General features: G+C 45.5%; 2 protein-coding genes across 4 annotated transcripts; both read left to right on the plus strand.

Moving 5' to 3' along the window:
* The first annotated feature begins 240 nt into the window (after positions 1–240).
* LOC307087064 (NLR family CARD domain-containing protein 3-like) lies at positions 241–18,649 on the plus strand. Of its 3 annotated transcripts, none has more exons than XM_079752499.1 (10): positions 241–261; positions 5,378–5,478; positions 7,805–7,901; positions 8,091–8,207; positions 8,285–8,398; positions 8,476–8,589; positions 8,667–8,780; positions 8,984–9,084; positions 9,934–11,749; positions 12,159–18,649. In XM_079752499.1, the coding sequence occupies exons 2-10, from the start codon at positions 5,442–5,444 to the stop codon at positions 12,415–12,417; spliced, it is 2,769 nt and encodes a 922-aa protein (XP_079608625.1). In that variant the 5' UTR covers positions 241–261; positions 5,378–5,441; the 3' UTR covers positions 12,418–18,649. The 3 variants fall into 3 exon arrangements, with proteins under 3 accessions (XP_079608625.1, XP_079608627.1, XP_079608626.1); XM_079752500.1 differs by lacking the exon at positions 241–261 and adding an exon at positions 336–4,607; XM_079752501.1 differs by lacking the exon at positions 8,667–8,780.
* Positions 18,650–19,737: 1,088 nt separating this feature from the next.
* Positions 19,738–21,214, plus strand: LOC307086839 (stonustoxin subunit beta-like; the record flags this gene model as incomplete). The annotated part of the gene is made up of 3 exons (XM_079752187.1): positions 19,738–19,919; positions 20,096–20,142; positions 20,630–21,214. Coding segments are annotated over 3 exons (780 nt in total), but the record flags the coding sequence as incomplete, so codon positions are not given.
* Positions 21,215–22,654: the final 1,440 nt, after the last annotated feature.

Below are 22,654 nucleotides of genomic sequence, written 5' to 3' on the forward strand. Positions count from 1 at the left end.
AGTCCATATATGGTCCTGCCCTCCTTGAGAATGAGAGGGTCTATGAATCTGCGTCTAGGAGAGACCACCCTGCCTCTTGTCCAAAGTTAACAGAGACAACTGCCCCCTGTGAGTGGAAAAAACGCAGCTCATATAAAAGCAGAGTCTGGGAGGAGTATGAACTGGGAGGGGAACTGGTCCAACTGGTTGGACATCATTTCCTTGATATGAGTCATACTTTTTTTTTGTGGCTCACTTCATCACAGCAGTAAGACGACTAAGGTACTGTAGTCCACTCTGATCCATCATAGATCATAAATATGAATAACTTTTAGTCTTATCAATAGGTTGATAGTTAGTTTCCTGTAAAACCACATGGTTAAAAACGTTAGTCAATGTATGGATACATTGCTATTTGTCAAAATTACTATTGAATAATTTTGAAGATTCCTGCTCTGTAGAATGCTACGTGTTAGACTGTGGGCTTTGGGGATCGAACCCAAAAACTTTCAGCCTTAAGTCAAGCGTCAGGTTGAGGTTAATAATGACTGTTTTGTCAGATTCAGTATTGGTTCTTAATCAAAAGTCCTGTGTTACCTTTAAAGGTACTGAGGATAGAATGGACAGTTGTTAGTGTAGTGCGGTGTCATTATTACATTATTTCAACAGGAAGACGGCCATCTTGGTTAGTGAAGGTGTTTAAACGTCATCTTGTACTGGGTGTTGTTCTCTGTGGGATTGCATCATTCTGCAGTAGTGTAGGCCTACTCTATATCTGAGAGCATGACTCGTATGAGAGGGATATGACCTTCAAGGTCAATTAACACTGCCACGACCTCCTCAACACAGAAGTCACTGGTGACGACTGGTTAGTGTTCTTCAGCTCAGCCAATCACACTGACATCCTCTCACCAGCAGGTGGTGCTGCAGTGCACCTTTTCGAGCGTTTCAAAACGGACCTAGCAAAATGATCCACTTTACTACCACCGGTGTTGAATGAATCACAGACTGCAGAAGAGTAGACCGTTTGTGCCTTTTTTTCTTTTGTGTGTGTGTGTGTGTGTGTGTCTGTGTGTGTGTGTGTGTGTGTGTGTGTGTGTGTGTGTGTGTGTGAACTCTGAGTACTCTGTCCACTCTGAGTACTCTGTCCACTGAGTATTCTGTACTCAGAATGGACAGAGCTCAGAGCTCTCTGTCCATTCTTCATATTTAAAACAGTGATTACTATTCATCACTGAATGAGGTCATGGATCAGCCGCCTATAAGAGGTTAGTCTGGGAGGAGTATGAACTGGGAGGGGAACTGGTCCAACTGGTTGGTTCACCATTTCCTTGTTATGAGTCGGATGGTTTGGTTTGGCTGACTTTATCACTGTAGGAAGAAGATTAAGATACTGTAGTCCACTCGTATCTGTGATAGATCATAAATATGAATAACTTTGAATCTTATCAGTAGGTTGAATATTTTTAAGATTTCTGCTCTGTAGAATGATACATGTTAGACTGTGGGCTTTGGGGATCGAACCAAGAACCTTCCAGCATGGAGTCCAGAGGCGGAGCCAGACTTTGTGTACATCCGGGGCTTAGCCCAGAGGGGGTCTGGGGATCCTCCCCCAGAAAATTTTGAATTTCTAAATTGCGATTTCCTGCATTCTAGTCCATTTTAGGGTGACCTGCTGGACATTGGCAAATCCTAAATCTCTTCTAATTCATAGCCTACATTTTCAGTTGCAGGGCCTGCTCAAGACAATACTATTTAATGGAAAGAAACAATAACCACTTAACTATTGACTTCTAGAGATTTTTATGTAAACTACAATGGGAAAATGGAGACTTATAATTTGAGACTAACTTTCAGCAGATTCAAAGTGCCTTGTCATGTTAAATGCCATTTTTATTTTTTATTTAAAAAAAAGGAAGAGACTGAAAGGTTTCTCCTATAAGGCAACTTTATTTAATGGAAAGAAAACATATTACAAATTCTGTTTCCAGGTTGCTGCTGTAAAAGAGATATTGATCTCAGAGAGACAACCTGTCTGAGTAAAGGAATATGGGAAGAACATCAATGACTAGTTTCACTGTGTTGAGGGCGTTTTTATATGGAACCTCTGGTCCAGGAACGGAACAGAACTCACATTGGGTTCCAATGGAAAACGGTTTGTATTCAAACATTCCCTGTGTGTGTGTGTGTGTGTGTGTGTGTCTGTGTGTGTGTGTGTGTGTGTGTGTGTGTTGGGGGTTCCTGACCTTGAAGACCACCCCAGCGATAGTGGTTCCCATCTTTCTTGCAGTTGGAGGCCTGAAGCAACGCGGGGCCAGACTAGCCTCCAGATCCACACACAGACACACACACACACAGCGAGACAGACAGACAGACAGACAGACAGACAGACAGACAGACAGACAGACATACACATATAGAGAGACAGAGAGAAAGACATATTTCATTTGTACATTTATTTTGTATTTTTTTGAATTTGTATTTTCCCTTAATCTCTCTTTCTCTGTACTTTTGACTCTTGAGCTGCAATAACAAGTGATTCCCCCGTGTGGGATTCATGAAGTTGATCGTATCTTATCTGCTTGTGGATGTTGAATTGGTAAGAGAGTGTGTGTGTGTGTGTGTGTGTGTGCGTGTGCGTGTATGTGTGTGTGTGTGTGTGTGTGTGTGTGTGTGTGTGTGTGTGTGTGCGTGTGCGTGTGCGTGTATGTGTGTGTGTGTGTGTGTGTGTGTGTGTGTGTGTGTTGGGGGGTCCTGACCTTGAAGACCACCCCATTGATAGTGGTTCTTGCGGTCGGAGGCCTGAAGCCAGGCGGGGACAGAATAGCCTCCAGATGTACATTCCAACACACACACACACACACACACACACACAATCACAGACATTAACACGCACATACACAGACATCAACACACAAACACACACATGAATGTGACTTTTGCAGGAAAGTCATCACAAAAGCGTCTAGATCCACCCCCTGACTGGGAGACGAGGTGACGTGTGTCGGGGCTCCACTGACCGGCCTTAGTGTCCTTACCCTGCGCACCTGCCGTGCTGATGTTTGGCTTGTTGTGGGCTTTGTGTGTGTATTCAATGATGTATCTGTCTGGTCGTATTGGCTGTAGATGGATGGTTAAATAATGTTACGATCGGTCATACTGCAGGCTCTTATTTGTAAGTGCACTGAAGGTGTGCCCATGTCGATAGGCTATATACCTGGCATTTATTCAGTTGATTGCTCTTTTAAGTGCACCAGATTGGTGCCAATTATTGTCGTGTTTGCATTGTAATGCACAACTTTGCCTCTCCTTGTTATAAAACAACATGCATCCAAACAAGTTTAGCCAATGCAGGCTCCTATCAGTGTTGCTTTACGAATACTATATATCGGATTATCAATCAATTTCAAGTGTGTGTGTGCGTGTGTTGTCATGCAGGCTATAGATATAGACTGATTGTCTTGGCTTGCATCCCTGACATATTGTAGTGTTATGGCCTAGGCCTACTGCATATTGAGAATATTTAGATTACCCGCAACAATCTGGGGATGAGGACACCCCCAAATATTGACGGATACTTCACACACTGCCATCTCAATACATAGCCTAACATATATAAATATCACACTTTATTAGACACAAATGTATTTTCTAGGTAACTCGGTTTAATTAAATACTCAAGTGAAATAGAAGTACCTCGAAGTTGTACTTATTGTTTGGTACTTCAGTGAGGGCAGTTACATTCCATCACTAAAGATTTTATAGAGTATTGTGATTCAGCGGATTTAATATTTATTTGTAGAATCTTCAAAACTCACAGCAATGAAATGTTAATTTATCATCATGGGATATGAGTATTCTCATTCAGCTGATTTAGTATTTATTTGTAGAATCTTCAAAACTCACAGCAATTAAATGTTAATTTATCATCATGGGAAATAGCATGTAAACAAGCTTCATAAAAAATAATTTCTAAGCAGTAGAGAACAGTTTACCATCTGAATTGATCCTGAAAGCCTATTTCCTAGAATAATTCATTTGTATTCCGTTTTAGGCCATCTCACCTATGGTCACTTAAATGTTTTTAAGCTCACCATGTCCAGTATTCAAAACATTTATTTTCAAATGTGTTCTATTTTTTTGCCAAGCAGAGCCAGACAGTCCTGTGTAACAGATATGGAAAACTGTTCATTAGATATCATGAGTTTCGCCAATGACAGAGCAGTTGCTGGTGTTTTAGAGCCATCTGCTGGTGTGTTTGGGTATTGCAGATCTGCATCCGCCTTAGGTGTGTGTGCGGCCGTTGCTAGTCAGAACCGGTCGACGTGACATGTGGTTAGTTCACATTGTAAATGTCTCCCGAAGACTTATACGTTTTAAGATCGAGAATGTATGTTTATGTTATGAACCTCGACATATTAGATGATTGTATATTGTATAATTGACATGTTATTATTGTTTTTATAGTTTGTCACTTGGTAGGGAGTTTATTCACATTTTGTAGTTTGACCACATGTTACTGGTCAGCTATGTTGTAAGTAAGTGTTTTGTTTTATTCGTGCAGATCCTGCTGTAGAAATCACAAATATACCTTTGAAAGAGACCAATGTGTTTGTCCTGTCTTTCAGGTATGTTGCTCTGAAATGTAAATGTAATGTTATAATTTTATTATTTGTATATATTTGATGTGTATACAGCAGAACCGGTTGACGTGACATGTGATCCTGCTAAACAAATCACAAATATACCTTTGAAAGAGACCAATGTGTTCGGCCTGTCTTTCAGTCCTTTAGACCCAATCACAACCGTTACACCTGTGCAAATATTCAAATTAGCCATGTGCGCCAAACAGAAGATAGACGCAATGTAATAACTTATTGTTGTGCATAGGTAGGCCTACTGCAGGGGTAGTTGTGGTTGGTTGTGGTCTTAATGAAACAGCCTAGCCTTGGAGTTGGAGTAGTTGGAGTGATTGTGTGATTGTGCGAGAGTCAGCCGTGGTGATGTTTGGCTTGTTGTGGGCTTTGTGTATGTGTTCAATGATGTATCTGTCTGATCGTATTAGCTGTAGATGGATGGTTAAATAATGTCACAAGATCGGTCATACTGCAGGCTCTCATTTGCAAGTGCACTAATTGTCTGCCTGTCTCTGATATGCTATATACCTGGCATTTATTCAGTTCATTTTTCTTCTGAGTGCGCCAGAATGGTGCCAATTATTTTCGTGTTTGCATTGTAATGCACAACTTTGCCTCTCCCTGTTATAAAATAACATGCATCCCAACAACTTTAGCCAATGCAGGCTCCTTTGTCAGTGTTGCTTTACGAGTGTGCTTTAATTGTGTGTGTGTGTGTGTGTGTGTGTGTGTGTGTGTGTGTGTGTGTGTGTTCTCCACAGACACCAGGAGAGGTCAAAGGTCACCAGTGGTCAGTCTGTACAGCAGCATCAAACAGAGCTGAAGATGAACCAGGAGGAACTGGCCGACACACTGGGGGGCGGTAAGAGACTCTTACTTTGAAGACAGAGGAGACTATTATTTTGAAGGGGAAAAAGTGATCTTACCTTTAAAAAAGAGAAGAAATTATACTTTTAAGGAGCAGTGTCTTTCCTCTTTGGGGTTAAATGGTGTAGGGTTAATGGGTATCAGGTAAATGGTTTTGTCCATATATGAAGACTTATGTTGGGGGTATCAGGTTAAATGGTTTGATCCAGATATGTTGGGTTATTGTGGTGGTATCAGGTCAAATGGTTTGATCCAGATATGTAGGTTTATTGTGGGGGTATCACGTCAAATGGTTTTGTCTATATATGAAGACTTATGTTGGGGGTATCAGGTATCAGCGCTAAGGGAAAAGCCAGCTTGATGATTGGCTCCCGCAAAAATGTATCGGAAGCAGAAAGAAATGTAATGCTGTTCTCCAGAAATTCCAGAAACGCGTAACAAAACGTAAAAGATTTCCCAAACATTGGTTATTAGTAGTGATAGTAGTAAATGTACAATGTGAGTTACAGTTGTCGGGGAATAAAGTTTAAAGGGGACACTTTTCCTGGGATTTTTGGTGTTGTTTTGGGTCTCTGGTTCTCCCACACACATACATATATTTTTTAGTGAGATATGCAATTCTGAAAGTACCCCGCCTACAGTTACCAAACGAGCGAGTGAGTTTTGGCACCCCCTCCTGCGTAGGAAGGGGGCACACTTGAATATTACCCCCCACTTCCGCACTCCCCTCCAATCAGAGCATAGCTAAGACTTTGTGGCCAAGCAGACGAGCAGCTCCGGTGGGGGGAACTCAGCTCCGTGAGTACAATCCCTTTCTCTGCCGGACTGCCGCCAAGCTCCCCTCAGAGGACCAATGTAACTACAAATAGCATTGGTTATCTGTAGTTATAGTAGTAAATGTACAGTGTGAGTCAACAAATAAAGTGACAGCTAAATGAAAAGCGCAAAGCATTGCTAAAAATACAGAAATGTAAAATGAATTGAACAGAAGATTCTGAAAGGTCAAATGTGTTGCCCTGCACTGCTGGTGTGTGTGTGTGTGTGTGTGTGTGTGTGTGTGTGTGTGTGTGTGTGTGTGTGTGTGTGTGTGTGTGTGTGTGTGTGTGTGTGTGTGTGTGTGTGCGTGCTTAAGAGAATAGTGAGCCGGTGCGTGATTAAAAGTAGCCCAATAGAGCAGGAAAAACCGCCCAATCTGGCAACACTACCCGAACGTCCTCCAAAAGTAGCCCAATCCGGCGGGAAAAACCGCCCAATCTGGCAACACTGCTGAACGTCCTCACGCTCCAGCGTCGATGCAAATCCATGAGACCAACTGAAAACGAAGCCGGTATGAACCTAAAACTGTGATTCTGAAGAAAGTTTAAATGATATCGAAATTCCGTTCGGATATTAATGAAGATACAAGTGTGTAGATTTGTTAAATCGTTTGAAGGAAGGTAAAAGGTTGGAAAATGATTGAGTTACGATGTATTAATAAGTAGGAGTGTCAGAATGGGCAGACGTCTTCAATTAGACCAACTGAAAACGAAGCCGGTATGTAACTAAAACTGTGATTCTGAAGAAAGTTTAAATGATATCGAAATTCCGTTCAGATATTATTGAATATAGAAGTGTGTAGATTTGTTAACTGGTTTGAACGAAGAAAAACGGTTGAAAACTGATTTAGTTACGTCTTAAACAGTTGAAGTACCAGAGGAACGGCTCCGCCGTCCTCCCATTGACTCCCATGTTAAAAAAAGAAAGTGTTAAAAGAGCTAAAAGTAGAATATCTTAAAAAGTATAAAAATCTGAAAAGAAGCGCGCGATTCCAAGCTATTCTGAACATTTTAAAATTTAAATGGAGTCTCTAGGTGAACAATTGAGGAAGAAGATAGGTCCCAACGTTTGTAGAGAATAACAAAGAGGAAAGAAAGAATACAACTTATGAAGAACAATAGTTGAGTGCTGCATGCAGCACTCACCTAATTATATTATATTATATTATATTATATTATATTATATAGGTATAGAGCTCCAGCAGTCCGAAAACGGCATCAATCCCTTCTCCTCCATGCTGTGGTTCAGTCTGACAGCTCATTGGTCAATGGGCAGCAGCTCATTTGCATTAAAGCTACAGACACCAGAAACGCGCATTCTGCGCATTCTGAAGGGACTGAAACAGAGGGGAAAAATATATTTTGTTTATGTTGTTGGGTTCATATTGATTGTCTATGACGTCCATAATGCTTTAGTGTGACGCAGTCACAATGATCTTCTCTCTTGATAAACAGCTAAAGTTCTGAAGGCAAATTAAGTGATGGATGAGTTGTGTTTGTGTCCAGGTCTCCAGTCTAATATGGATGAGGAGAGAGAGGAGGGGGGTCCTGTCTCTAAGACCACTCTGTCTGGGGAACATGGCCGCCGGAGCAAAGCTAAGAGGTAAGAAGAGGATCTCTCTGTCTGCCACTGTTGATCATCTCAGAGCTCAGCAGTGATGCATCATGACTCCATCATTAGTCTGAGTAAAAGCTGTGTGTGTGTGTGTGTGTGTGTGTGTGTGTGTGTGTGTGTGTGTGTGTGTGTGTGTGTGTGTGTGTGTGTGTGTGTGTGTGTGTGTGTGTGTTGAAGCCCAGAGCAGCAGCAGAGAGCAGACTCCCCTGGACCCAGCTGTGTCTCCATGAAGAGTGACTGGTCTATGGAACATCCTGACCAGTTTAAAGATGGAAATCAGTCTATTGAGAAGAGGTGAGGATTTATCAGAGATCATAAAGATACAGCTTCTATCAAACATCCATAAATCCTGATTCTTGTTTTTCTCGAAGAGTCCAGCAGCAGAGACCAGACTCCCCTGGAACCAGCTGTGTCTCCATGAAGAGTGACCGCTCTAGGGAACATCCTGACCAGTTTAAAGATGGAAATCAGTCTATTGAGAAGAGGTGAGGATTTATCAGAGATCATAAAGATACAGCTTCTATCAAACATCCATAAATCCTGATTCTTGTTTTTCTCGAAGAGTCCAGCAGCAGAGAGCAGACTCCCCTGGACCCAGCTGTGTCTCCATGAAGAGTGACCGCTCTATGGAACATCCTGACCAGTTTAAAGATGGAAATCAGTCTATTGAGAAGAGGTGAGGATTTATCAGAGATCATAAAGATACAGCTTCTATCAAACATCCATAAATCCTGATTCTTGTTTTTCTCGAAGAGTCCAGCAGCAGAGAGCAGACTCCCCTGGACCCAGCTGTGTCTCCATGAAGAGTGACTGGTCTATGGAACATCCTGACCAGTTTAAAGATGGAAATCAGTCTATTGAGAAGAGGTGAGGATTTATCAGAGATCATAAAGATACAGCTTCTATCAAACATCCATAAATCCTGATTCTTGTTTTTCTAGAAGAGTCCAGCAGGAGAGAGCAGACTCTTGTTATCAGACTTTACTGGCACTGATGTTTCCAAGTCAGGAAAAATTAAAGTGTGTGTGTGTGTGTGTGTGTGTGTGTGTGTGTGTGTGTGTTCTCCACAGACACCAGGAGAGGTCAGAGGTCACCAGTGCTCAGTCTATACAGGAGCATCAAACAGAGCTGGAGATGAACCAGGAGGAACTGGCCGAAACACTGGGGGGCGGTAAGAGACTCTTACTCTGAAGACAGAGGAGACTTTTATTTTGAAGGGGAAAAAGAGATCTTATCTTGAAAAAAGAGAAGAAATTATATTTTTAAGGAGAAGTATCTTTCCTCTTTGGGGTTAAGTGGTGTAGAGTTAATGGGTATCGGGTAAATGGTTTGATCCAGATATATATGGGTTATTGTGGGCTATCAGGTAGATGGTTTTGTCCATATATATCGAGTTATGGTGGGGCTATCAGGTTAAATGGTTTGATCCAGATATGTAGGGTTATTGTGGGGGTATCAGGTTAAATGTTTTGATCCAGATATGTAGGGTTATTGTGGGGGTATCAGGTTAAATGTTTTGATCCAGATATGTAGGGTTATTGTGGGGTATCAGGTTAAATGGTTTGATCAAGATATTTAGGGTTATTGTGGGGTTATCAGGTTAAATGGTTTGATCCAGATATTTAGGGATATTGTGGGGTATCAGGTTAGATGGTTTGACCAAGATATGTGGGGTTATTGTGGGTCTTTCAGGTTAAATAACATTAATCATTATACTGCAGACCAACAGCAGAACAACTCAGTGGAAGTGATGAAACCCTGTCTTGTTGTATCAGCATAGCAAATCACTTTACACTGATTCACTATTATTATTACTTTCATTAGACCAATAATATTGCTGTGCAAATAATTGTCCTTAACATTTTAAATCTGTAACATGCAGTCCTTCACAACCAGCTTTTCAGACCACAAGTAATGAAGCCACTAAATATCATGAAGTTGATAATTGAACAGGAAATATTGACCTGGTTCCACTGATCACCATCCACTAACTGATGTCATCTGTTGTTTTCTCATTTAGGATCTGCTGCTGTCGAGTGCCAACATAAAATGAAGTCTCATTTGAAGAAGAAGTTCAGGTGTGTGTTTGAGGGAATCGCTAAAGCAGGACAGCGAACAGATCTGAACGACTTCTACACAGATATGTTCATCACAGAGAGAGGCAGCGGAGAGGTCAACAAGGAACATGAGGTCAGACTGATTGAAACCGCTTCCAGGAAACCAGCCAAGGAAGAAACACCAATCAGATGTGAACACATCTTTAAACCCTTACCTGGACACGATCAACCAATAAGAACAATGATGACAACCGGAGTGGCCGGCATTGGTAAAACCGTCTTAACACACAAGTTCACTCTGGACTGGGCTGAAGGCAAAACCAACCAGGACATACACTTCACATTTCTCCTCACTTTCAGAGAGCTGAATTTACTGAAAGGGAAAGAGTTTAGCTTGGTGGAACTTCTTCATCACTTCTTTAGTGAGACCAAAGAAGCAGGAATCTGCAGATTCGACCGGTTCCAAGTTGTCTTCATCTTGGATGGTCTGGATGAGTGTCGACTTCCTCTGGGCTTCCAGAACAACCCGATATGGAATGATGTCACAAAGTCCACCTCGGTGGACGTGTTGCTAACAAACCTCATCAGGGGCGACCTGCTTCCCTCCGCTCGCATTTGGATAACCACACGCCCTGCGGCAGCCAATCAGATCCCTGCTGAGTGTGTTGACGTGGTGACAGAGGTGAGGGGGTTCACCGACCAACAGAAGGAGGAGTACTTCAGGAAGAGATTCCGAGAGGAGACGCTGGCCAGCACAATCATCTCCCACATCAAGAAATCAAGAAGGCTCCACATCATGTGTCACATCCCAGTATTCTGTTGGATCACTGCTACAGTTCTGGAGGACATCTTAAAAAAATCCCAGATCAAAGAGATGCCCAAGACCGTGACTCAGATGTACAGCCACTTCCTGAGGGTTCAGTCCATACAGGGGGACAGGAAGTACCATGGGAGGGCTGAAACAGATCCAGACTGGAGTTCAGAGAGCAAGGAGATTATTGTTTCTCTTGGAAAACTTGCTTTTAACCAGCTGGAGAAAGGCAACCTGATCTTCTACGAGGCAGATATGGCAGAGTGTGACATCGATATCAGAGCAGCCTCAGTGTACTCAGGAGTGTTCACCCAGATCTTTAAAGAGGAGTGTGGGCTGTACCAGGACAAGGTGTTCTGCTTTGTCCATCTGAGCATCCAGGAGTTTCTGGCTGCCCTTTATGTCTTTTTGTCCTTCATCGATACTGGTGTCAATCTGCTCTCAAACTCCAGGAAAGATCAACTCCTCCTCTACCAGAGTGCTGTGGACAAGGCCTTACAGAGTGAGAACGGACACCTGGACTTGTTCCTCCGCTTCCTCCTGGGCCTCTCTCTGGAGACCAATCAGATTGTCCTACGAGGTCTGCTGGGACAGAAAAAAAGATCACTGACCACTCAGATTAAAACAGGTCTGCTGCGACTGACAGGAAGTAGCTCACAGACCAATAAGGGAACAGTGTCTTACATCAAGGAGAAGATAAAAGGAGATCTATCTCCAGAGAGAAGCATCAATCTGTTCCACTGTCTGAATGAACTGAACGACTGTTCTCTAGTGAAGGAGATCCAACAGTACCTGACATCAGGAAGTCTCTCCGGAGAATCTCTCTCCCCTGCTCAGTGGTCAGCTCTGATCTTCATCTTACTGACATCAGAAGAGGAGCTGGACGTGTTTGACCTGGAAAAATACTCTGCTTCAGAAGATGGTCTTCTGAGGCTGCTGCCAGTGGTCAAAGCCTCCAAAACATCTCTGTAGGTTCACTAATAACATGTATTACAAAAGACACTACACAATATAAATAAAACTGGAATATAAGGTTAAAATAATATGAAAAAGATCCCATAGGTTCATAACAATATATCATAACAGAATAAACGTATTAGTTATAATAATATACAAAACATCTCTGTAGGTGTCCTATTAACTTGTAATGAATTGTAATGTATTACAATTCACATAAGAGAATATTCAGAACAATAGAATATAGGAGTATTCATTTTCAACATTTTCAATCTCAACTAAACAACAATTTAACATTTATACATCTAATTATTTAGTATTTTTTGTTTAACCAATAACATTCCTTCATTATTTAATAACTTAAAGATGTAAGTTATTTTAATCACAGTTCCTAACCTGTTCTCTTTATTTTGTGTGAAGGCTGAAGGGCTGTCATCTGTCAGAGAGATGCTGTGAAGCTCTGGCCTCAGTTCTCAGTTCCAACTCCTCTAGTCTGAGAGAGCTGGACCTGAGTACCAATGATCTGCAGGATTCAGGAGTGAAGCTGCTCTCTGCTGGACTGGGGAGTCCACACTGGAAACTCTCAGGTCAGTTTTACCCAATGCTCAAACAGTTACACCAAAAGGTTCAATATCAGAAGACATTTAACAGATTAACATCCATAAAAGTGTGCACGTAAAGTGAAGCAGCACGAAACTGACACCCCCAAGCGCACAAATGCTGTCTAAAGGTACGGCCACACTGAACGCTTCATACCCGTCAAAGGCGTAGAAAATCTGCATTTTTGCATAGAGAACCATTGGTTTAGGGCGTCGATGCGTTACACGCGCAAAAGCAGCGCTTTAGGCGCATTAGACGCTTTCTACGCACCTAAATATCCCGCCAAAACACCTACGTGCCCAACGCACCTATGCGCGGTGTTCAAAAAATTGAACTTTTTACGCTCCTACGCGTGACGCTTAGCCGCGATAGCCAATCAGAGTTGAGCTTGACCCGACGTCACAGAGAGACGGAGGACAGGCGCTCCGCAGCTGTTATGAAGCGCCTGTAGTTGGTGTCCTGAGGGGAGATCCTGGCACCAACCCGGGATAGCAGGTCATCGAACATGGCCCCAGGCAACCGAAAATACCGCTGGAACCGGCCGTCATCCAGGCGGAGTTCCTGGAGGAGGTGGTGAAACTCACCCAGCTGTGAGCGCCTACGGAGGATGTCATGCACCCAACCACGACGGCGTTTGGGTTTCCTACTCTCCTCGAACTCCCACAACAAATACAGCGCAGCGATGGTGGTGATCTCAGCCATGTTGGTGGAGCAAAAGAAAAGTATTGGGGGAAAATAAGTTCTGGGCGGGCTCATCAAGCTTCGTAGGCGCGTAAGGCGCGTTGAACAATTTTTGTGACACACAATGATCAAGCGGTAGGTAAGGCCTAATCCTACGTGCGTTACGCGTTCAGTGTGGCCGTATCTTTTAGTTCTCGGGCTCGCAAAGTGGTTTCCTGATCGCTGTGATGTTTATTCTCCTCACAACACACTATACATAATATTGGAATAAAACTTCTAATTATATACAAAACATTGCTTCAGATTAACTGATAACATAATATACAACATAATATACATAATACTGCAACAAAAAGTAATATTAATATACAAAACGACTTTTCAAACGCTGCAAAACAACTATCTTATTGTTATACATTTTACACCCAATTTGAATAACCACAATTTCTTCATCATGTAATAAGTTGAAGATGTAAGTTATTTTAATCACAGTTCCTAACCTGTTCTCTTTATTTTGTGTGAAGGCTGAAGGGCTGTGATCTGTCAGAGAGATGCTGTGAAGCTCTGGCCTCAGTTCTCAGCTCCAACTCCTCTCGTCTGAGAGAGCTGGACCTGAGTACTGTTGGGGCAAAATAACCTGCTGAGCACATCACATGTACATTATAAATATAGCTAACTCCTACCCTAGCTTAATGAGCACATCACATGGCAGTCACCTTATAATATAGTCAACTTTTAACACATAACACATACATGAGAATATAGTCAGGTCAGGGCCAGAGCCAGGGCCCCATATCTCCTCCCGGCAGATAGTAGACACTCAGACAATGCACCAGTCATCCTCAAGGACGGGAGGACCACAACGGGTGATGCTCTGAAGCTCTCCCCCGTAAGGAGGAACACAAGAAGATATACATGCATACACTAGTGCCTGGGAACCAAGGTCAAGTAAAAACACACAGAACCACACACATCTCAAACGCACACACCTCATCACGAGGAGATACAGCATAAAACTGTATCACTCTGAGACTCTTCACCTTCTTCTGAAGCAGACCTTCCACAGAGGCGAAGCTCCGGACGAACCATCAGCGCTGATTAGGGACTTAGACATATTCGATTTCTCACGCTTATGACTCTGTATAACCGTTGCCACTTTACTTAATAAATCCAAGGTCCTCGTGCCGATAGACTTTATTACCTCTCCGTCTCATTTCATCTGGTCCAGTAACTAGACAGACCGTTTTTCCCAACAAATTGGTGACCCCGACGTGATTTTTTCTGAATTGGACCGCAACTGGGAAACGAGAGACAGAGAGCGGCACGGCCTCGGGACCCCGGAGAACCGGACCGATTCCTGCAGTCTCACCTCGCGATCGCACAACAAAAGGTAGGCAGAACCTGTTGATAAAATCCAAACTCTGCATAGTTATATAGGAACCACATTAGGAGATGAGACTGTGAGAACGGTTCGCTACGGGATATCTCGTGGGGACTAATAGGACTGCACCCCAGCATTTCCCCATAAAACCCGATTGACCCCGAATGCGTGACACATCGAATATCGGCTCCTTGCATGGTGAAAGAATACCCTCGAGACCATAGGGCCTATAAGAATCGGTCAGTGATACAAGACTACCGATGGCCAAAATAATAAATGCCTGAGCCATTGAGTGGACTCAGAGGGATGCCTGGGCCGGGTTCGGAACCCAGAGGGAATAAATGCCTGAGCCATTGAGTGGACTCAGAGGGATGCCTGGGCCGGGTTCGGAACCCAGAGGGAATAAATGCCTGAGCCATTGAGTGGACTCAGAGGGATGCCTGGGCCGGGTTCGGAACCCAGAGGGAATAAATGCCTGAGCCATTGAGTGGACTCAGAGGGATGCCTGGGCCGGGTTCGGAACCCAGATGGAATAATAAATGCCTGAGCCATTGAGTGGACTCAGAGGGATGCCTGGGCCGGGTTCGGAACCCAGATGGAATAATCTGTGTATTAAATAATTCTATGTGGTGAGAAGGTTAGAGTCCTTTATCAGGGTTAAAGTCCCTTTGCAAAGGAAACAGCGTGTGTATGCGCGAGTGAACGAGAGGCAGTGTGTGTATGCGCGAGAATAAGAGAGAGAGAGACGGAGTGGCTGTGTGTGTGTGTGTGTGTGTAAGAGGCCCAGAGAGAGAGAAAGAAAGAGAGCGAGCGTATTTTTGGGCCGGCTAATATATGGAAATATGTGTGCAACGCTTGCTTGCTTTGCTATGCTTAACGCTATTCTGCTGTGTCTGATGATTGTGGGTGCGGGACACAGAATGAGAAGTCTGTCGATATGTTTCTGGGTGCGTCTGCGAGAAAGAGGGAATCTGTGAGTGAATCAGTGGGTGTGTATGCGTGATCCGCTCTATCTTTGTCCGTTAAAACGGGTAAATGTAGGAATAGATAGATTGATAATAATGAATAAATGTCTCTCTGACGTATTGCGTTGCTCTATGGCGTAACCTGCGGAAATAGATAAATTGACAATGATAAATAACCTTTTTTACTGTGTCGCTTTAATTTACTGTTTGAACCGTTAAAACTAGACCTAGACAAGTTGACAAGGATAAATGATATCTCTTTTACTGTGTTTCTTTGAATTACTGCCGGACCTGTCGCATAGATAAACCACAATACTAAACAACATCTCTTTGCCGCGTTGGTTGACGGTTTAGTCTGATTGACGCAGATTAATCAATAAAGATAGATAACGATTATTGGCTATAAAGAATATCTGGATGTATTGAATAACGTCTATAGGCCCTGTTGTTGTTTTTTGCTTCCCTCCCCCCTGTTTTTTCCTCCTTTTTCTCGTTCTCCTCCTCCAAGAGTGACAAAAGTTACCCCCTAGTCTCTCATCCGCTCTTGTGTGTTAGACAGGCCACACAGAGTTATAGCATCAGGGCCGCCATTTTTTGAGTTCTCTCGCTCAGTCCGAAGCCACACCTCCCCCTCCGCCAAAAGTTTAGCCACTCCAACCTTACCCTTCCCCAACCAGACTGCCCCCTACTGGACCACTCCAACCTTACCCTTCCCCAACTAGACTGCCCCCTACTGGACCACTCCAACCTTACCCTTCCCCAACCACAGCGCCCCCTACTGGACCACTCCAACCTTACCCTTCCCCAACTACAGCGCCCCCTGCTGGACCACTCCAACCTTACCCTTCCCCAACTAGACTGCCCCTGCTGGACCACTCCAACCTTACCCTCCCCAACTAGACTGCCCCCTGCTGGACCACTCCAACTCTACCCTTCCCCAACTACCGCGCCCCCCACTGGACAACATCAATACCAATCCAACCCCGACTCTCGATCACCCCCTGCTAGAAGAATTATCCCGGTTGCTAATAAAGATAAAAAGACAAACCTCCTCGCACCCGGCCTCCAGTGCAAAGGCGTCCACGACCCCGACCACCCCCACACCAGGCTGCTAAGGAACGGCGAACACACCCACCATGTCGGACGAGCAACGGACCAGAGCGCTGGGCTGGTTGTGCCTCAACGCTGAACCGGGGAAAATATTGAAAGGCCAAGACCGGAAGACAGGCCCTCCACTCAGCCGCCGCCCTCCAAGCCCCCGACTATACGGCCCCCTTCCATCTGGACGTCACACAGAGGAACGGAAATGTAGCGGCCACCCTCTGGCAGGCAAAGCCCGGCACCCGAAGGATCCTCCACTATCACAGCTCGGCCCTACCCACTCCGGGCCTAGGACTCCCTCACTGTGCCAGACATCTCATGGCCATCGCCATCGCCCTACGGAAGACACAGTTCCTCACCATGAAAAACCCCACGGTAGTGCACACCACCCACGGAGTCAAGGCTGCAGTGGAGAGCTCACTCTTCACCCTGTCGGCCGCCATTACCCAGATCCGGTTGACCGAGGCCCTGACAGATCCCTCGGTGAGCTACTCAACAAAAGGAGTAAATATGACCGGAGAGTATCCCGCAGACACAGACGGCACCCCCCACAACTGCGCGCCTCGCATCCTGTCGGAACTCCGAGCACGACCAGACCTCCAAGGGACCCTCCCTCGCCCTGCAGCCTCTGACTTTGAGGACGAGCTCCCCTACACACTCCCAACCTATGCCTCCGAAGAGACACTCCCAGCCCCCGCCGACGACTGTGTCCCCGCCGAGCCGGACATCTACCCGTGAGTGCGAGTGGCCTCTCCAGATGCACGGCCCCGGCGTCCTGTTTCCATCACCGTCGGCTGACACCCCACCGCAACACCCCTTCCCTCTTCCCCCCCCCGCCTGTGACGTGCTAGTAACCTCTCCAGGTGGGCTGCCCCATTCCCGTCCCCGCCAACGGCATCACCCCCCCTCCCACCTGAAGCACCCACGACGCCCGGACCAGGGATCTGCGTTCCGGTACCAGGGGCTGCGGCCCGCTCCCTTAAGGCTTGAGGGCACCCCTGGCTGTATTCGCTTCTGTACGCTTCACTGTTTTTAGCCGCTCCCATATCTATGCCCGCGTCTACGCAACCGACGCCGGGAACGTAAATGTTGTTGTTTATATCGCTGTCCCACTAGATGGAGCTCGGGGATTCACACGGGCGAGATTCCAGGGGCCTTGATTGCCCGTTTATCAGATAAGGTCCTGAGCGCAGTTGAATAAAAGGGTCTAATGCTCAGGTGGCGCCTTGCGACCTCCTGCCCATGATGACGCTCAGGACTATTCCATGGTTTCAGTTGTTCCCGTGCCCCGGGCCTACCCTGGATGCCCCATGCGTGTGATTGCTTGTTGTAACACGACCAGTCAACTCCTCCTCACATCCTTAGTGTGTTGTCCTCTAGGGATGGGTTGAGGGGGATTGCCATTCGTTATCTGCCTCATATCTTCGCTATTATTTAGGGACACGTTTCGTGGTTACATTTCTTTCCTGTGATCGTTAGTGTATTTGTGATTGTTGCATTTATATTGTTATTGTTTAATAATGTTATGATGGTAGTCCCGCGCTGGAGTCCTATCCCTCGTACCCCTAATGAGTAAAAGTCGTCTTGCGACGACTTGAGGGGGATATGTTGGGGCAAAATAACCTGCTGAGCACATCACATGTACATTATAAATATAGCTAACTCCTACCCTAGCTTAATGAGCACATCACATGGCAGTCACCTTATAATATAGTCAACTTTTAACACATAACACATACATGAGAATATAGCCAGGTCAGGGCCAGAGCCAGGGCCCCATATCTCCTCCCGGCAGATAGTAGACACTCAGACAATGCACCAGTCATCCTCAAGGACGGGAGGACCACAACGGGTGATGCTCTGAAGCTCTCCCCCGTAAGGAGGAACACAAGAAGATATACATGCATACACTAGTGCCTGGGAACCAAGGTCAAGTAAAAACACACAGAACCACACACATCTCAAACGCACACACCTCATCACGAGGAGATACAGCATAAAACTGTATCACTCTGAGACTCTTCACCTTCTTCCGAAGCAGACCTTCCACAGAGGCGAAGCTCCGGACGAACCATCAGCGCTGATTAGGGACTTAGACATATTCGATTTCTCACGCTTATGACTCTGTATAACCGTTGCCACTTTACTTAATAAATCCAAGGTCCTCGTGCCGATAGACTTTATTACCTCTCCGTCTCATTTCATCTGGTCCAGTAACTAGACAGACCGTTTTTCCCAACAGTACCAATGATCTGCAGGATTCAGGAGTGAAGCTGCTCTCTGCTGGACTGGGGAGTCCACACTGTACACTGGAAACTCTCAGGTCAGTTTTCAGCCTCTTCAAACTGGGTCTTGGTGTTGTTTAATATGCAAGTCTAGCCCGCTGATGTGAGGGTTAGGGGTTGACCTGTAAACTACTAGTATGTTGTGTTTGTTATATGTTATGTAGCTCTGGCCAGCTGATGTGAGGGTTAGGGGTTGACCTGTTAACTACTAGTATGTTGTGTTTGTTATATGTTATGTAGCTCTGGCCAGCTGATGTGAGGGTTAGGGGTTGACCTGTTAACTACTAGTATGTTATGTATGTTATATGTTATGTAGCTCTGGCCAGCTGATGTGAGGGTTAGGGGTTGACCTGTTAACTACTAGTATGTTATGTTATATGTTATGTAACTCTGGTCAGCAGATGTGAGCTGAGGAGTTGTCATTAGTGTAGACATGGGGATGAAGCTTTAGCCGTGCTGTGATCTGAATATAATGTACACCTCACCATAGAACATCACTGGCCGTGGTAAAGTGAATCATATTGAACATTAAAGATGGACTTTATTAACTTCACATTAGTTTGGTGTAGTGCTGCTCATGTCCGATGCCTTTCTGTTGCTCTTTTGCCTGCTGACAAAACTCTCCCTGGTTCTACACAATGTTAGAACCTGTGAAGAAACGGTCTCAGCGTACCAAACACAGCGGACTTCTCCTGACTCTAACCAAACAATATCTCATTGAGTTGTAGCTATTGAGAAAGGAGCATTTGTTTAAGATCCTGTTTCACATCCAAGTGAAGGAAGTTCTGATGTCTGTGATGATGTCATCTCCCCACTTACTCTTCCTGTTCTCCTTGTCCTACAAATGGAATGAATACACTTCATAAATGTGGTCACTTTAGTATGAACTGCTCTCAACCAGAATAAATATAATAGTGTGTGTGTGTGTGTGTGTGTGTGTGTGTGTGTGTGTGTGTGTGTGTGTGTGTGTGTGTGTGTGTGTGTGTGTGTGTAGCTTGTCTGGCTGCCTGGTCACACAGGAAGGCTGTGCTTCTCTGGCCTCAGCTCTGAGCTCCAACCCCTCCCATCTGAGAGAGCTGGACCTGAGCTACAATCACCCAGGAGACTCTGGAGCTGCGCTGCTCTCTGCTGGACTGGAGGATCCACGCTGGAGACTGGACACTCTCAGGTATGGAGAGGACAGCTCACCACTCAGGGACAAAGTCTCCTACAAGGATTCAAGCCGCTGCTAGATGAAGTGGTTTGAAGAGGCAGCTGTAACTCACGTTGTGTACAACGTTATGAGACGGCCGATGGTGAAGGTGAATGTTTCAACATGCTGCTCTCACTTTGTTTCCCCCCCAGTGTGGAGCACGGTGGAGTGTGGAGGCTGAAACCAGCTCTAAAGAAGTGTAAGTGTCTGTTTGATTCATCACATCACACACTCACTACTGAGATGGAAAGTCCATCCACACAGCAGGAAGTGAGATCAGATCCTACTGGGAATGAGGATGATGGCTGACATCATGTATCTTCCATATATTAATACTGTCCAATCATCATGACGATAACATCTGGGCTCGGGGGAGGGGGGGGGAGATGGGGCTGAGGGTCCACACACACACACACACACACACACACACACACACACACACACACACACACACACACACACACACACACACACACACACACACACACACACACAAAGGGTGCTGAGGGGAGGGTCTGGGCTCGGGGGCGGGGGGGGGGGGGTGAAGGCGGAGTCTGAAGCAATAGCGTTACTATAACATCACATGACCCCCCCCCCTCACATGTCATGTTCAGGAGATCAGTACCAGTGATGATGATGAGGATGAAGAGCGGTTCAGCAGCTCATCATGTCTGGTTCTCCCTCAGATGCCTGTGAACTCACCCTGGACCCCAACACGGCCCACAGACTCCTCTCTCTGTCTGAGGACAACAGGAAGGTGACGCTGGTTGGAGAGGACCAGTCGTATCCGGATCACCCAGAGAGATTTGACTACTGGGAGCAGGTGTTGGGTAGAGAGGCTCTGACTGGCCGCTGTTACTGGGAGGTAGAGAGGGAAGGAGGTGTTTGGATAGGAGTGACATACAGAGGAATCACAAGGAGAGGAGAGGGTGGTGACAGCAGGCTTGGACGGAACAACAAGTCCTGGGGTCTTTTTTGTTATGATGGTGGTTACTCTTCCTGGTACAACGGTACAGTAACAGTCCTCCCTCTCCCCCCCGCTGGCTCCACCAGAGTAGGAGTGTATCTGGACCGGCCTGCTGGCTCTCTGTCCTTCTACAGAGTGTCCCCAGGTGGAGGAGGGTCCTCAGACACACTGACACACCTCCACACCTTCTGGTCCTCCTTCACCCAGGAGGACCTCCTCCCTGGGGTCGTGGTAGGGGAGGGGTCCTCAGCGTCTCTCTGTCGGTTGTAGACACACACACACACACACACACACGAAGGGTGCTGGGTAGGGTCCTCGGGGGTCGGCGGGGCCTCAGTGTCTCTGAGTGGGAGTTGGGGGGGGGTGAGGGTGTAGACAGACACACACACACACACACACACACACACACACACACACACACACAGTGGGGTTCTGAGGGTCCCTGTGTTCTGGGTTAGGGGCCTCAGTGTCCCTGTGTCAGTTATAGTCTCTCTCTCTCTCTCTCTCTCTCTCAACACTCATATATTAACACACACGCGTGCACATACATAACACTTAATGCAGTACATGTATGTATGCATTACATAATGCATACATGACACAACCATGCGCCCACACACACACACACATGAAGGGTGTGTGAGGGGGGCTTGGGGTGGGGGGGGAGGGTGAGACACCCAATTACCAACTGGTCTCGCTCACTTCTCTCCTGTTGAAACTCAACTGGCAGAACCCTTGAGTCATGTGTGAGAGCATAGAAGAGGCCTCAGGTGAGCTCTGCTGTGTTGGAGATGAGCTGCTCTGGCCTGATCAGGATGGAGGTGGGATACAGACTGATTTACATGTGTGGGATGGCTCAGCGGGTTGGGTGGCTCTATGTTTTCTCAGATAGTCCAAATGGCTCTGCCGTTTGTCCTTTCCGTTATTATGCTCTATGTGGTCATCGAGTTATCTCCCTGTGTGTTTCACCGGATGACCGACCCCCCAACCGACCCCCCCGGGGACTGACCCGATCTTGTTGCCCCCCCTCAGGGTAGCTGTGTTAGAGAGCCCACCCCGTCCCAAGGTCTGGTGCCCCAAACTCCCCAACGTTTCTAAGGCTAAGCCTTCCTCTGGGCCCTTTAATGTTGTTAGACTAACAGAACCACTTTTCTGCTGGGGACAGAGAGAGCTGTCAGAGAAAGGTGGAGCTTCACCGCCCAGCAGAGGGAGGTGTCTGGACAGTCCATTTCCTTTATTTTACAATTTAAAATCTGTTTTGGTTTAATCATGAGTAACCTAATGAGTTTTTTTATTTTTTAATTAGCCTACACCTGGTTTACTTGTGGTTGATGAGTATACTTTTTTATGTTTGCTATTGCCTTTTATGCTTCATTTTGTTGATTTAGATAATTGTTAATTTCTTACCAGTAGATCCACTGAATTGTCATTTTAAAGGGTGATCTTTAAACTACGTTTAATTTGATGGAGAGGGAGGAATGTAGAATGTTGGTGTATTTTAATGCCTCTCTGTGTTCACATCTCTTAGTCTAGGACCAGGCCAGTGCCTCTCCTACTGTACAAGGTGTTATTTCCAACATTCCATTCCATCATTTGTGATGTCCCAACAAGGACAAACCAACCCGGTCGTCTGGGACATAGCCAGGGCCGCCATATACCTTATCAAGGGAGACACTGTTATTTTGTTATTCACGCTTTCTTTCCTATAATACTGGCCTCAAACCTTTGGTTCGGTGAGAAGAGG

This window comes from Pollachius pollachius, assembly GCF_949987615.1.
Source record: "Pollachius pollachius genome assembly, chromosome: 15".
Taxonomy (NCBI): Eukaryota; Metazoa; Chordata; class Actinopteri; order Gadiformes; family Gadidae; genus Pollachius; species Pollachius pollachius.

What these genes read in the sequence shown, in the direction of transcription:
- LOC307087064 (XM_079752499.1), top strand. Translation starts at nt 5,442, where the DNA reads ATGAACCAGGAGGAACTGGCCGACACACTGGGGGGCG. An exon ending in CGCCGGAGCAAAGCTAAGAG is followed by an intron (nt 7,902 to 8,090) that starts GTAAGAAGAGGA and finishes TGTGTGTTGAAG; the next exon opens with CCCAGAGCAGCAGCAGAGAG. An exon ending in AATCAGTCTATTGAGAAGAG is followed by an intron (nt 8,208 to 8,284) that starts GTGAGGATTTAT and finishes TTTTTCTCGAAG; the next exon opens with AGTCCAGCAGCAGAGACCAG.